The sequence below is a fragment of the Haliotis rubra genome, unplaced genomic scaffold, assembly GCF_003918875.1.
Source record: "Haliotis rubra isolate DU_JTF1 unplaced genomic scaffold, ASM391887v1 Scf1132, whole genome shotgun sequence".
NCBI lineage: Eukaryota > Metazoa > Mollusca > Gastropoda > Lepetellida > Haliotidae > Haliotis > Haliotis rubra.
The window spans coordinates 125,575-139,012 of NW_025765040.1; the positions used below are offsets into that span (position 1 = coordinate 125,575).

Sequence of the window (13,438 nt, forward strand, 5' to 3'; positions counted from 1 at the left end):
TATATAAACGCATTGATCGGTATGTAAACGCATTGATCGGGTATGTAAACGCATTGATCGGTATGTAAACGCATTGATCGGTATCAAACGCATTGATCACTTTGTAAAAGCATTGATCGGCACATCCGTTATAAAGTTTACATCAACTGACATGCATGTATTTACAAGTGTTACCATGGGAACGTCGAGGATGTAGTTTACACGTGTTCTTCCACTGGATCATAAGCGGTACATATGCTTTAAACCCAGTTTCACTTTCATGGGATTATTCAACTCCCCACTTTTGAAGTTACAGATGCAAAATATATTGTTTACTTCGCATCATGTTTTACAATGTACAGAAGGCAGACAATTAATTCTGGATCGGTTACAAGGGGGAAACGGCTTTTGTTTCTGCATGATGTAACCTCGCCAAGATATCGGGTTAAACTGCATGTAAGGTCTACTGTTTGAGTTCAACAAACTGTACGTTAAGTTACTATGTACGTAACACGAGCTAACTGCAATGTAAGGTGAGCTAACTGCAATGTAAGGTGAGCTAACTACAATGTAAGGTGAGCTAACTGCAATGTAAGGTGAGCTAACGGGCAGGTGTATCATGCAATATACGGCCCTGAATACCACCCTGTTTGGTTTACCTGCGTGAACATCTTGCAATATATGGCTCAGAGAAAAATATCACCGATCCTAAAGTATCGTAACACAGTATATACGCAAGTTTAAATTCAGAGTTAATTTGAATGTTTGCGTAGAACCAGTTAAACTATAATCTAAGGTCTACTGTTTTCGTTAAACCGATGACACAAACTGTAAAGTAAGGTCTACTGTTTTCGTTAATTTGGGAAGCCGCGGTGGCTGAGCGGTCTAGGCGTCTGACTTTGTGTCCTGGCGATAAGGTGCCTGACTCTGAGGGTGTGGGTTCGAATCCCGGATGGGACTCAACTCAACAAAAGTACTAGAATCTTTACAAAGTAAGTGTAATTCCAAATATAACATATGTTACGTTTGACCACTTTCTAAATGGCATTGTGTATTTCGTGTAAAGTTTCTTGTTAAATTGAACGGTTTCTTGTTAAACTTGTCGCCAACATGGTAAAGGAAGGTCAACTGATTCGTCAACTGGTCGCACAAACTGTAAGGTATCCCACCTGTAACCATTACAAAAGTAATGACGGTTTTAATCAATTCATAATCACTCGTTGGTTTTCGCCGCCTTACACGGTTTGCTCCGTAAAGACACGAGTGGTCAGGGATGTTAGAAACGGACTTTACTGTTTGTTCGGCCTAATTGACGTCACTGTTGAGCGTCCTGTTTTGTGTCGCATGAAACTGGGCCTGTCTTTGTAACTAGGGCCTGTCTTTGTAACTAGGGCCTGTCTTTGTAACTAGGGGCCTGTCTTTGTAACTAGGGCCTGTCTTTGTAACTAGGGCCTGTCTTTGTAACCAGAGTAAACCATCACTGCTGTAACCAGAATCAACCATCACATTATACCACGGTAAGCGGTTTTTCAACGTACTTGCTTTCCGGCGCTGCAGTTGGGAAGTTGAATAAAATGGTCGTTCTCTCCCTGTCGCTTGTCAAGTGAAAAACTACCTTTCGGGTGAGAAAGGGCACTGCCCATTGTCTCTCCATGCATAGGATTGGATTTCTTAATGGTCTCGCTAGACAATCAACTACGATCTCATAAGCTGTTCGAATATTACATTGTATTTTGATTTCAACAACCGAACAAAGATACAGTTTTACATTCCTTAAGAAATGAAAATGAGAGGCACTTCACTTGTTCGTAGGATGGTGTTAGAACTCACAGCAGCCTCAATATTCCACATGGTTAACATGTCAGATGTCACGGTTCAGATTTGGAATATTTCCATTTGTTTAATTTTGTATATTTTTTTACGGATATTAAATAATATATCAATGAAATGTCGCGTTTCGTTGTGTGTTCAGGTTGTGGTTGGAGTGTGTTCAGGTTGTGGTTGGAGTGTGTTCAGGTTGTGGTTGGAGTGTGTTCAGGTTGTGGTTGGAGTGTGTCCTGGAGTGTGTTCAGGTTGTGGTTGGAGTGTGTCCTGTGATTGTATGGGCGCTTCCATCTGAGGTTATGCGTGGCGGACGGATCCTGAAATATCGATATCCAGTAGTGGTGGTCCGATTAATTGAAATAATCGAAGATTGGTCGCAGTGACTAAACGACCAAGCAATCGATCATGTTTTCTCATAATCGAACACAAACAATTCTGGAACACTTGTTGCATTAACAATGTATTTCACACGGTGGGTTTTGTCTGATACATTTCATGAGCACTACAAGCTCGTCCAAGTCATGATTGAATTTATCTTAAAGACCCCAAATAACTTTATGTTCCTAACATACTAGTCATCCTGTAAAGATGAGCAATTTCCCCCCAAAAACACAAAGAATTACATGTTTTTTCTTTATGTTTTTGTGCATACAAACATAACCAGGAAAATCTGATAAATGATGCTAACCAATTATTTTCGATGATTGATCGTTTGTAATGAACCAATCATCAATTTTACCCATTTCTCAACACTAATATCCAGGGGCGGATACTGCATTGTGAGAAAGGGGGCTGCACACTTTTGAGAAAGGGGTGGGTGGGTGGGTGGTGCACACTACATTTTCACGGGCGTTTCAATGGTCTTTTAATAAACTTTCAGGACAAACGGAAGGCGCACCCCTGCACACCCCCTCTGGATCCACCTCTGTAATATATAATATCCATGCACGTCCGTAATAGTTGGCAAGTCTAGATCACTTGAATTGTTCAAATTAGGGTCTCTGGGCCCCTATTTATATTTTAGATTTACAGCTAAATATCTACACACCGTTTTATGTACAGAATGGTACTTGGACACATCGTTTGTACAGAGTTATGCCCCTTGCTTACATTCAGAGCATCCAACGTTCTTCCACAGCTAAAGGTTGGTTTGTTTGTCGTTTAACGCCGCACTCAGCAATATTCCAGCAATATGGTAGTCTGTCTCACAGTCCCTGAACCACATTATTGTCCCTACTGCCAAGCCCTCCCTGCAATGTAGTCTGTCTCACAGTCCCTGAACCACATTATTGTCCCTACTGCCAAGCCCTGTCTGCAGTGCCAAAGCCCTAAATAAAGCAAGTCTAGATTTCCTCAAGTTCTGAATCTCTGGTCTCCCAGGGGCTCCTTTTCAATTTAAATGCGCTTGTTTGTTACTATCAAAATTATATATATTCAGGGACTAAGCATTAGTCTAGCTATGTGGCGGCGGTCTGTAAACAATCGATTCTCGATCAGACAATCCAGTGATCAACATCATGATCATCAATCTACACAATGGGATACGATGACATGTGTCAACTAGGTCAGCGAGCCTGACCACCCGATCCCGTTAGTCGCCTCTTAAGACAAGCATGAGTTACTGAAGACCAATTCCAACCCGGACATTCACGGGTGGTTTAACAGGGTCTGGAGTAGACTACAAAGTTTACATGTAAATATACACATGGCTTACGTTGGTCTTTCGTGTCATACCCGTGAAGTTCCGGGTAAGTATATTGATCTTCAGTAACCCATGCTTGTCGTGCTCTTTCGTGTCAACTAAATTCGCGTAGTTTAGGATCTACACTACCATCTAGCTTCCGTCAAGAGAAATTTTTTTGTATTCTAGTTGAAAAGTGTAATGGCAGCTACTGAGGAACACGTCTATATGCATGTACAAGACAAATGTTCGGAATGATCGCGCGACCAGCAACTGGGGTCATGGTACTGCAGACACTCAACAGTCGAGATCCTGCATAACACATAACACTCTAAACATACTCGTGGCGCCAAGGCTTTGGTAAGATGGGGAAAGGATTCTAAGCTGGAAGGCCGTAGTTTGTATATTAGTTTGTTTGTTGTTTAACGCCGCCCTTAGCAATTATACAGCAATAAAAAGGGGAGTTTGTAGATAATGGCGTCTGGACCAGACAATCCAGTGATTGGAAGCATGAACACCGATCTTCGATATTCGACATGCACTGATCCGGTCAGCGAGCCTGAGCACCCGATCACGTGGTCGTTTCTTACGTCATGAAAGGGATGCCGAAGACTTACTCGGATCCTCACGGTAGACAAGCATGGGTTGCTGAAGACCAATGTGAACGTCACGGCTTGGAGGGTGATTGTGGTGCCCGCCTTTGTAAGCGAAGTAATGTTTGTCCTGGTTCCATTCCCTACATGGATACAATGTGTGCAGTCCATTCTTGGTGTATTGCTGGAATATTGTTAAATTAAACTCACTCACTCACTCACGCGTAGGGATGGTTGAACAGTCCGAGATTTTACGGCGCTTTCCGCAGTTATTTTTGTCAGCGTTCTTTCCCTTTACACACTCCCAAGTGAGCGACACGACGTCATCATCAAGGCAGAATTAAACCTGAAATCGATTGTTATTTTCGTGTGTATCCATAGCTTAAAGACCTGTTTCACAACGGACAAAACAGCAACGTTTTGGTACAATGGATTGTCTGCCACAGAGCCCGCCACACCCCGCCACACCCGCCACACCCCGACCAGAAACAAGAGTTATGTCCCCTGTTTTACCCCCCACGTGGATCTCGCATTTTTACAACTAAACTATTGACTCCGTGAAATAGATATTTTTGTATATAAATGCAACCCTGTAAAAATAACTCTGTACAATTTAATGAGACATCATCTATTGACGGGATACATTCAGTTCATACATGTAAGAGTAAAATAGAAATTACCGCCACACCGCCACACCGCCACACCGCCACAAAGGTAACTTGCAAGCTTCGTATGTCGACAGGCTTTTAGTAGCTTTTCAAACTGTTATATGTCAAGTCTAAGCAGATGAATCCATTTTCAATACTCTTCCACTCTTAACATTTCCTCCTAAAACCCCTAATTAGAAACGGTTGGTGGGGTAGCCTAGTCGTTAAAGCGTTCGCTCGTCACGCCGAAGACCTGGGATCGATTCCCCACATAGGTATACGTACAATTTGTGAAGCCCATTTCTGGTGTCCCCCCGCCGTGATATTGCTGGAATATTGCTAAAAGCGGCGTAAAACTAAGCTCACTCACTCACTTACATGAGGAGCACCAGAATCTACTTATGACAATAATCACATGCGAGACACTATTTATGTGAGTGAGCAGTGGCTTTAAGCAATATTCGACTATATAAAACAAAACACAATAGATGTTTAGGATATTTTAAAATATATAATGATGATTTTTCATAATCATTTCATGTATTTAGATAAAACATGGGTATTTGCCAGAGATTAGACGTTGTTACACAAAGAAAAGCCGTGTCGCGCTGGCGACGTCATACCCCATATCGATGACGTCATCAACAATGCGTGACCTATGACCTCCCTCTCTATCACCATTGACAGGATCGGGGAGTCGGTTGGATTTCGCAGAGCTCAGAAACCACCTGGTAAGTAGAAGATTTAACAGGAAACAAAGAAAATGTATTTCATGGTGCTTACTTACATAGACAATAGTATTATTGTTGTTTTTTAACTTAATGGTTATTTTTAATACCATCAATTAGGTGCCAACTTAGCTGATATTTTCAGCGGACATCTCGGCGCGTGAATTATAGCCGAATTCTCCAGAAGTCTGAATTTTCTTGGCTTTTGGTTTATGTTTCTGAATAACGTGTATCTACAGTTGCTTCGTTATATCAACCAAGTTAAATTTATTACCAAAGATTAAATGTATTCCGTATTCAGTAAAACAGTATATTATATCAATATATTATTTATGAATCTATTTACAAATTGTTAAAATCCACAAAAGTTAAACCATACGGATATCTTGAGATAACAGAAAAATTATAGTGTTCACAATCCATGTTACAAAATAATTAAAAACAGTTAGGTTTTCTGGATTCTTTTGGAAAAAGGAGATATTCAAGTTTTCTTTGTTAATATCCGAAACGTGAACATTCTCTGCTTCATATCACCCTGTTGCTTCTTATGTTTGACGGGCGGTGGGGTAGCCTAGTGGTTACAGCGTTCGCTCGTCACGCACATTCGATTCCCCACATGAGTACAATATGTGAAGCCCATTGCTGGTGTCCCCCGCCGTGATAGTGCCGGAATATTGCTAAAAGTGGCGTAAAACCATACTCACTCACTCTTCTGTTTTGCAATCAGTGGATGAGTGAGTGAGTGAGTGAGTTGAGTTTTACGCCGCACTTAGCAATATTCCAGCTATATGGCGGCGGTCTGTTAATAATCGAGTCTGGACCAGACAATCCAGTGATCAACAGCATGAGCATCGATCTGCGTAATTGGGAACCGATGACATGTGTCAACCAAGTCAGCGAGCCTGACCATCCGATCCCGTTAGTCGCCTTTTACGACAAGCAGTCGCCTTCTATGACAAGAATGGGTTGCTGAAGACCAATTCTACCCCGGATCTTCACGGGTCCAATCAGTGGATGATGGAGCATGATTGATAATGGTAATTCTTGCCTTCCTACTATAATAGTTCAAACCAGAATCGTCTACCCAAAGACGAATGAAACAAGCTCGTCATTACACACTAGTAATTGTGGATAGGTTCAAAATGAAAACCTAAGAGAAAATGGTGACGGAAACTGAATGAAATATAATAAATTAATAGTTCACAATAACCAGACTTGATGCTTACATTTGGTCTTGTACTGGCACATATGCCCGTGTATTGGGATGGTAAAATCATATTAGGAAATTTACACTTGTAATATATAGATGAATAGAAGAGAATAATTAAAGTAGATTCTCTTTTTGAGTAAATAATATTAAATTTGTTTCACATAGAAAAAAAAGACTAAACCTTTTTAAACAAATTCAGCAATACACGAGTGTAGCTTTAACGATTGTACGACTACTCCTTTTGGACACAAACAGAAAAAGAGTTGTATTAGGTCTTGGAATGGCGTTAAGAAGTGATACACATGAGGAAGTGAGACATGGAACGTTTAGGAGGGGTATGGTTATATTCCACCTGATGAAGGAGTGAATACTTGCGTCAGTGAGTTTAGTTTTAAGCCGCACTCAGCAATATTCCAGCTATATGGCGGCGGTCTGTAAATAATCGAGTCTGGACCAGACAATCCAGTGATCAACAGCATGAGCATCGATCTGCGCAATTGGGAAACCGATGACATATGTCAACCAAGTCAGCGAGCCTGACCACCCAAACCCGTTAGTCGCCTGTTACGACAATTATGGGTTGGTGAAGGCACATTCTAACCCGGACCTTCATGGGTGATCTGATGAAAGAGTAAGGATATTCCCCGAAACGTTGTGTTCCTCATAATAAAGAAGCTGAAATCCAACTCTCTTCCTCTGAGGGTTATCGTTTTGTTCGTTGGCTTATATCTTGTGACGAGGGCCGGTGGGGTAGCCTCGAGGTTAAAGCTTTCGTTCGTCAAGTCGAAGATCCGGGTTTGATTCCCCACATGGTTACAATCTGTGAAGCCAATTTCCTGTGTCCCCCGCCATAATATTGATGGAGTAATGAAAGTAACCTCACTCACTCGTCCACTGTTACGTAGTATAACATCGCTGTAGGGTTCTGTGGCTTACACTAATCTTTTGTCTCCATACTTTGTTTCTACATCATGGTTAAAGCGTTGACTCGTCACGCCGAAGACCCGGGTTCGAATCCCTACATGGGTACAATGTGTGAAGCCCATTTCTGGTGTCCCCCGCCGCGATGTTGCTGGAATATTGCTAAAAGCGGCGTAAAACCAAACTCAGTCAGTCAGTCAGTGTTTCTACATCAAAGTTTTTTGTTTCTATTTATAGTACACTTTCCAGCATGCAGACCCCTGTAACACGAGGTGTTACGGACCGGAAGTTGACCGGCGGCCCTACCGCTCGCAGAGGTATATGGGTAAAGAAGCCGGAAGCGAAGTACCCTGGCCTGACCGTCTTGAGGGAACGTCAAGCCAAGACTGTCAGCAGAACGTACACCACCGTCGTCAACGTTCCCATCTTGAGACATACAACAGCCACGCCGGCGGAAATACAAGAAAAACGCGAGCGGATCCACGAGGAGAAGAAGGTCTCGGCTGTCAAGATGGAGAGGAGGATTTCCAGCTTCTGCGACGCCTACCGTCTGCCCATCCCTGAAACCAACTCTCATTCTACAATCAAGAAGGATGCACCTTGGTTGACGTCGCGAGCTGACGGCACCGAACACAGCCATGTCATCAACGCTGCAATTCCTCGTGGCGATAACGGCATCAACCAGAACGGCAACAACACCGTCCCCTTAGACCTCAAGCAGTGCCACCTCTTCTACAGTGACACGGGCATCGCGTCATGGCGGGTGGCTATGAGCAAAGATGGCGAGATCGCCCGACTCAGCCCCGTCAAGCGGAACACATCGTTCCGCGAGTACTCATGGCGGTTGTCGTACCTCGTGTGTCAGGGGAAGCGGCAGATGAGGCTGATGGCGAGAGATGAGCAGGAGAAATGTGGTCCTCTACCTCTGTTCAGTCAACACTCACTGGTCCGGCAGCTGGAGTTTGAAATGCCTGAATGCAACGAGTCCTACAGACAGGAGGGGATCCCGATCTCACGGGCGGTCAGAATGATGTTCCAAACAGCCGACATGGAAGCTTTTGAGAAAGATATGGATCAGAAGAAAAGGTTGTTCTACAAGAAACCTAAACCTGATCTGTACCTGGTGGACGTGGCTCCCAAGAACAGAGGCCTGGTTCCCAAAGACAAGCCGAAAGCAGAGGCACATCCCGTAGAGCCTGAAGACGGTTTGTCTGTTTCAGAGCGACCCGATAAAGAGGTATATATGTATATTTGAGTCTGTAGTGGGTACACCAATCACCGTATATAGCCCATAGTGGTTACACCTTTAGCCTGAAGACCCTGGTTCGATTCCCCACATCTGTATAATGTGTAAAGCACATTTCTGGTGCTTCCCGGCGTAATATTGCTAGAGTATTGCTAGAGCAGGGGTGCTGTGGGCGAGCGATATAAGACGCCAGGCTACTGATCCAGCGAGCTTAAGGTGCCGGGATCGAGCCCACCTGTGACCGGGTGTAAAAACCTTGGAGTCAACTTTGTGTGTAGACTCTTTCAGTGTTGTCACAATCCTTAGTATACAGTACACAACCCTGTGAACTTAAAAGAACCCACGTCTCCGTTGGTAAATGACCAGATAGTGGCCAGATGAATACGTGCAAACATCTAAACTTTGGCATGAAATGCATGTGGACCCGTTTTTTGTAAATATCTCTTCATCCAATGACCCAATCGATCTCAAACTGTGCATGTGGATGTTTTTGTCAGACAACCTAATCACATTGTAAATCACCGATTTTATGCATTTGTATTAAGGAATCTGTCTATGTAACTGTCAACAAAATAAACAGCAGAACGCAGATACCTTGCAGAGGGAGGGAGCCAATGACCTGTAACAGCTGCAGTGTTGGGTCATAAAGGTCAACGTTCGTCAATGTAGGTCAGCTATGCTGATGACCCTGATGTCAAAAGAATCTAACTTTGGATGCCTACCTTTTTGTACAAGGTTTTGTTTATTGGTTGTTGGTTTATTTTTCACAATTTTTAGCACGTTCTTTTTCATGCCAAGAGCAAAGGTTGTAAGTTTCATCTAATCCGACAACTTATAAATTGGTTTGCTACGTTTGCTCTCTTTTTAAAAAAAAACTTCAACACATTTCTAATTAAACGTTTAGCATCATCTGAATAAGCTTTCATGATGACAGCTAGAAGTAGTCAATGTAAATGATCCAAACGGTCTATCACTGTGCAGTGCACAGGTAACTATCATGAACTGCACGTGCATTTCCCTTTATGACCCAACACTGCCGCAGTTACAGGTCATTGGCTCCCTCCCTCTGCAAGCCGTCTGCGTTCTGCTGTTTATTTTGTTGACAGTTACATAGACAGATTCTTTAATACAAATGCATAAAATCGGTGATTTACAATGTGATTAGGTTGTCTGACAGAACATCCACTTGCACATTTTCAGATCGATTGGTTCATTGGATGAAGAGATATTTACCAAAAAACGGGTCCACATGCATTTCATGCCAAACTATAGTTGCGGGTACAGCAACGTGCAGTAAACTTAGACAAAGTACTGTGAATGGGTACCTCGTAAGGATGGGAAAGACACAGTAACTCGGTGCACCTAAATAGTTGCAACAGTTGTATGTTCCCAGGGAGTTGAAATTGAAAAATACGATGTGGCGTTGAGATTGACATCCTATGATCGAGGGAAAAACAGCTGAGCTGAGCTGGATATTGGCGCTATACAAATGTATTATATATATACATATAAACCATACTCAGTCCCCCATTATATACCCGGTCGCAGATCATTATATATAATGTCTATTTGTATTGTGCTGGCTTCCATCCACAAGGTGCATGCTCAAGACGCTACAATAGTCACACATGGGAAGTTCACGGAAAGAGATAGTCACTGGGGATAGAACTTTCTGAAAAGAAAGTTTTTTTGGGCTGGTTTTAAATATATCAAGGGTTGGGGATTCTTCAAGGGTAAATGATGTTACTTATAAGGGTAAATGTGTCTGACAGTGTGTCACTGCGGTATGGGGGAGTTGTGTGTCTGAGCGAGTGAGGGAGGGAGGTACAACATATCACAACGCCATCTCCTTCTTCACACAGGCAGACGATACTTCCTCACGTGAGCTAAGCGACGACAACGCCAACAACGACAAGGCCGAGAGCCCAGAACCAACCCAGAGCCACCAACTAATCCTCGAGGATCCTAAAACTGAAGTCGAGATCCAAATGCAGACCCCTGATCCTGTGAACCTACCCACCCCCACCCCACCGGTGACACCCACCCCTACTCCGGGAGTCAAGGAAAAGAAAGTCACCTCTCAGCCTGGGTGCTGCGCATTCCTCTGATGTAGTGATAGGTCTCACGTTCAGCTTTGTCAGCTGAGATATATTTTCCATTTTTCGTGTTTCTGGAAGTTTACGATTGTTTAGCTTTAAGTTTAGGGTTGTATAGTTTGTTGTATAGTTTGTTTGTTATATAGTTTGTAGTCTAAACATACAATTTCTATTTAGTTTTTAGTTAAGGAAGTAATGTTAGTATGGCAATTTTACATATATTATTTTTCATTCGAGTTTGTACCTCCACATGTCGTGCAGTGTTTCTGTTCACGTTCTCGTAGCAGATCATATCAGGGATCACAAGCAAACCTCAGGGTCTCAACGCGCAGACTCAGCACACGTCACGTGACCCTGCTGCTTCCCCAACCCATGTTATCACATCGTTATTTGTGTTATCGTTATAGTTATCACAAGCAACAGTATATAACTTATCACATGCATGGCCCGATTGGTGGACATCAATGGCTGTATCTGGTCGTTGGGATGAAGAATGTCCTTCCTGCCAGGCCGCCATGGCGGTTATCTCCCTTGGCTTAGTGATTTGTCAGAGCTTCGCGGCAATAACTTCTTTTATATGTTTTCATGTTTTGTTTGTAAATTTTAAGCGGTGTTACATCACAGATTGTCCTCTATAGAGATTAGTCTACTAGAATGGGCACCTTTCTGTGATATTGCAGTTTGGTTCTTTTAGCGATGATTAAATTTAATTTTTATTCACAATCGGATTCTTGATTCGTTTAACATACTGAAGCAATGGCGCGCTAAGCAGCTTGTCCACGTCGTGCTGGTTTACTTATGGTGAAAGCAAACACGAGAAAATAATATGCCTCACAGGATTCGAACCCCAAAAGCGACGGATCTCGGCCCTTCTGATACTGCCAACTAACATAGGTAACCTGGTATCGCCTTAACTGTTACCAAGGTACAATAACACAGAATCCTGTCAACTGTTACTACAGTAACACAGAATCCCGTCAACTGTTACCACAGTAACACAGAATCCTGTCAACTGTTACCACAGTAACACAGAATCCTGTCAACTGTTACCACAGTAACACAGAATCCTGTCAACTGTTACCACAGTAACACAGAATCCTGTCAACTGTTACCACAGTAACACAGAATCTTGTCAACTGTTACTACAGTAACACAGAATCCTGTCAACTGTTACCACAGTAACACAGAATCCTGTCAACTGTTACCACAGTAACACAGAATCCTGTCAACTGTTACCACAGTAACACAGAATCCTGTCAACTGTTACCACAGTAACACAGAATCTTGTCAACTGTTACTACAGTAACACAGAATCCTGTCAACTGTTACCACAGTAACACAGAATCATGTCAACGGTTACCACAGTAACACAGAATCCTGTCAACGGGTACCACAGTAACACAGAATCCTGTCAACTGTTACCACAGTAACACAGAATCCTGTGCACCTTTGTCTGGAAGGACAGACTCATCTCTGACAGATAGAGCAGTGACTGACAATGACAGGTTATATCAAAACACATTTTGGCTGCACATCATATTTTTTCCTTCAGTAAGTGTAAAATAGTTTATTTCACCATATATTTTGATTCACAAAATGATGACAATCACAAGTAATGACCTGATTATTGAACAGACTGATGGTGACATGTAAAAAGTTGACAGTCACACTTGGTCCTAACACCGGGGGCTAAGTACCCCCACCCCCTCACTACCACATGGCATATCATGTAGGTTTAAAAATAGAAATATTCAAATGAGTGTTTCCAAAAATAGGTTTCTAACACACAAACAATGCATGAATACATTATACCTTGTAAGCTATTTAAATAACAAACACATAACATACAGCCACTTCCCTGTCTAGGATTATTATGATACTGATCACATGTAAAGTAGCTACAGCCCTGTACCACTATACCATGGAAGCAAACTACCTCATCTTATAGCTAAAGTACATGGAATTATCATGAAACGGCCCTCCAATTATCAGAAATTTGCGGGCCGCTGCAAATGATATTGGACTGCTCAACCTTAACGACGGGCCACTATCAGTACTGTTGTCAAGTGACGTCATAGTGGGTGCGTGGGCTTACGTTCATTCGGCATTGGCTTTGGACTGGCAGATATTCTGGCTCAAACAAGTCAAAGCAACCTGAATTCCCGCTTTAAATAGCGGTAATATTGGCTTTCTTGTTGGTGCTAACCTTAACAATTGCACCATTAACGTTGTTGTTGGACCAAAACCGAACACTGACATAGTTTGACATGCAGCAGGCTATGGTCTTGTCAAAGGCCAAGGTCGAATATCATCACTTTCTGTTGTGACATCACTTTCTGTTGTGACGTCACTTGAATTGTTCGATGACGTAATTGCATTCAGTCAGTCAACCCCGTCAGAAGTTGGTTTTGAGTAAATCTACAGTCAAATTCCTTCATTGTTTCCTTTTACTTTTCAACACAAATTCCATGTATTTTAGCAATAATAACGGTAATGCTATTTTTGAGGGCATT

The 13,438-nt window shown here is 42.5% G+C and overlaps 1 protein-coding gene across 1 annotated transcript; it reads left to right on the top strand.

Annotated features, from left to right (window-relative positions):
- Nucleotides 1-5,390: 5,390 nt before the first annotated feature.
- LOC124291923 lies at nt 5,391-11,023 on the top strand. The gene is made up of 3 exons (XM_046728995.1): nt 5,391-5,455; nt 7,821-8,820; nt 10,692-11,023. The coding sequence occupies exons 2-3, from the start codon at nt 7,834-7,836 to the stop codon at nt 10,935-10,937; spliced, it is 1,233 nt and encodes a 410-aa protein (XP_046584951.1). The 5' UTR covers nt 5,391-5,455; nt 7,821-7,833; the 3' UTR covers nt 10,938-11,023.
- Nucleotides 11,024-13,438: the final 2,415 nt, after the last annotated feature.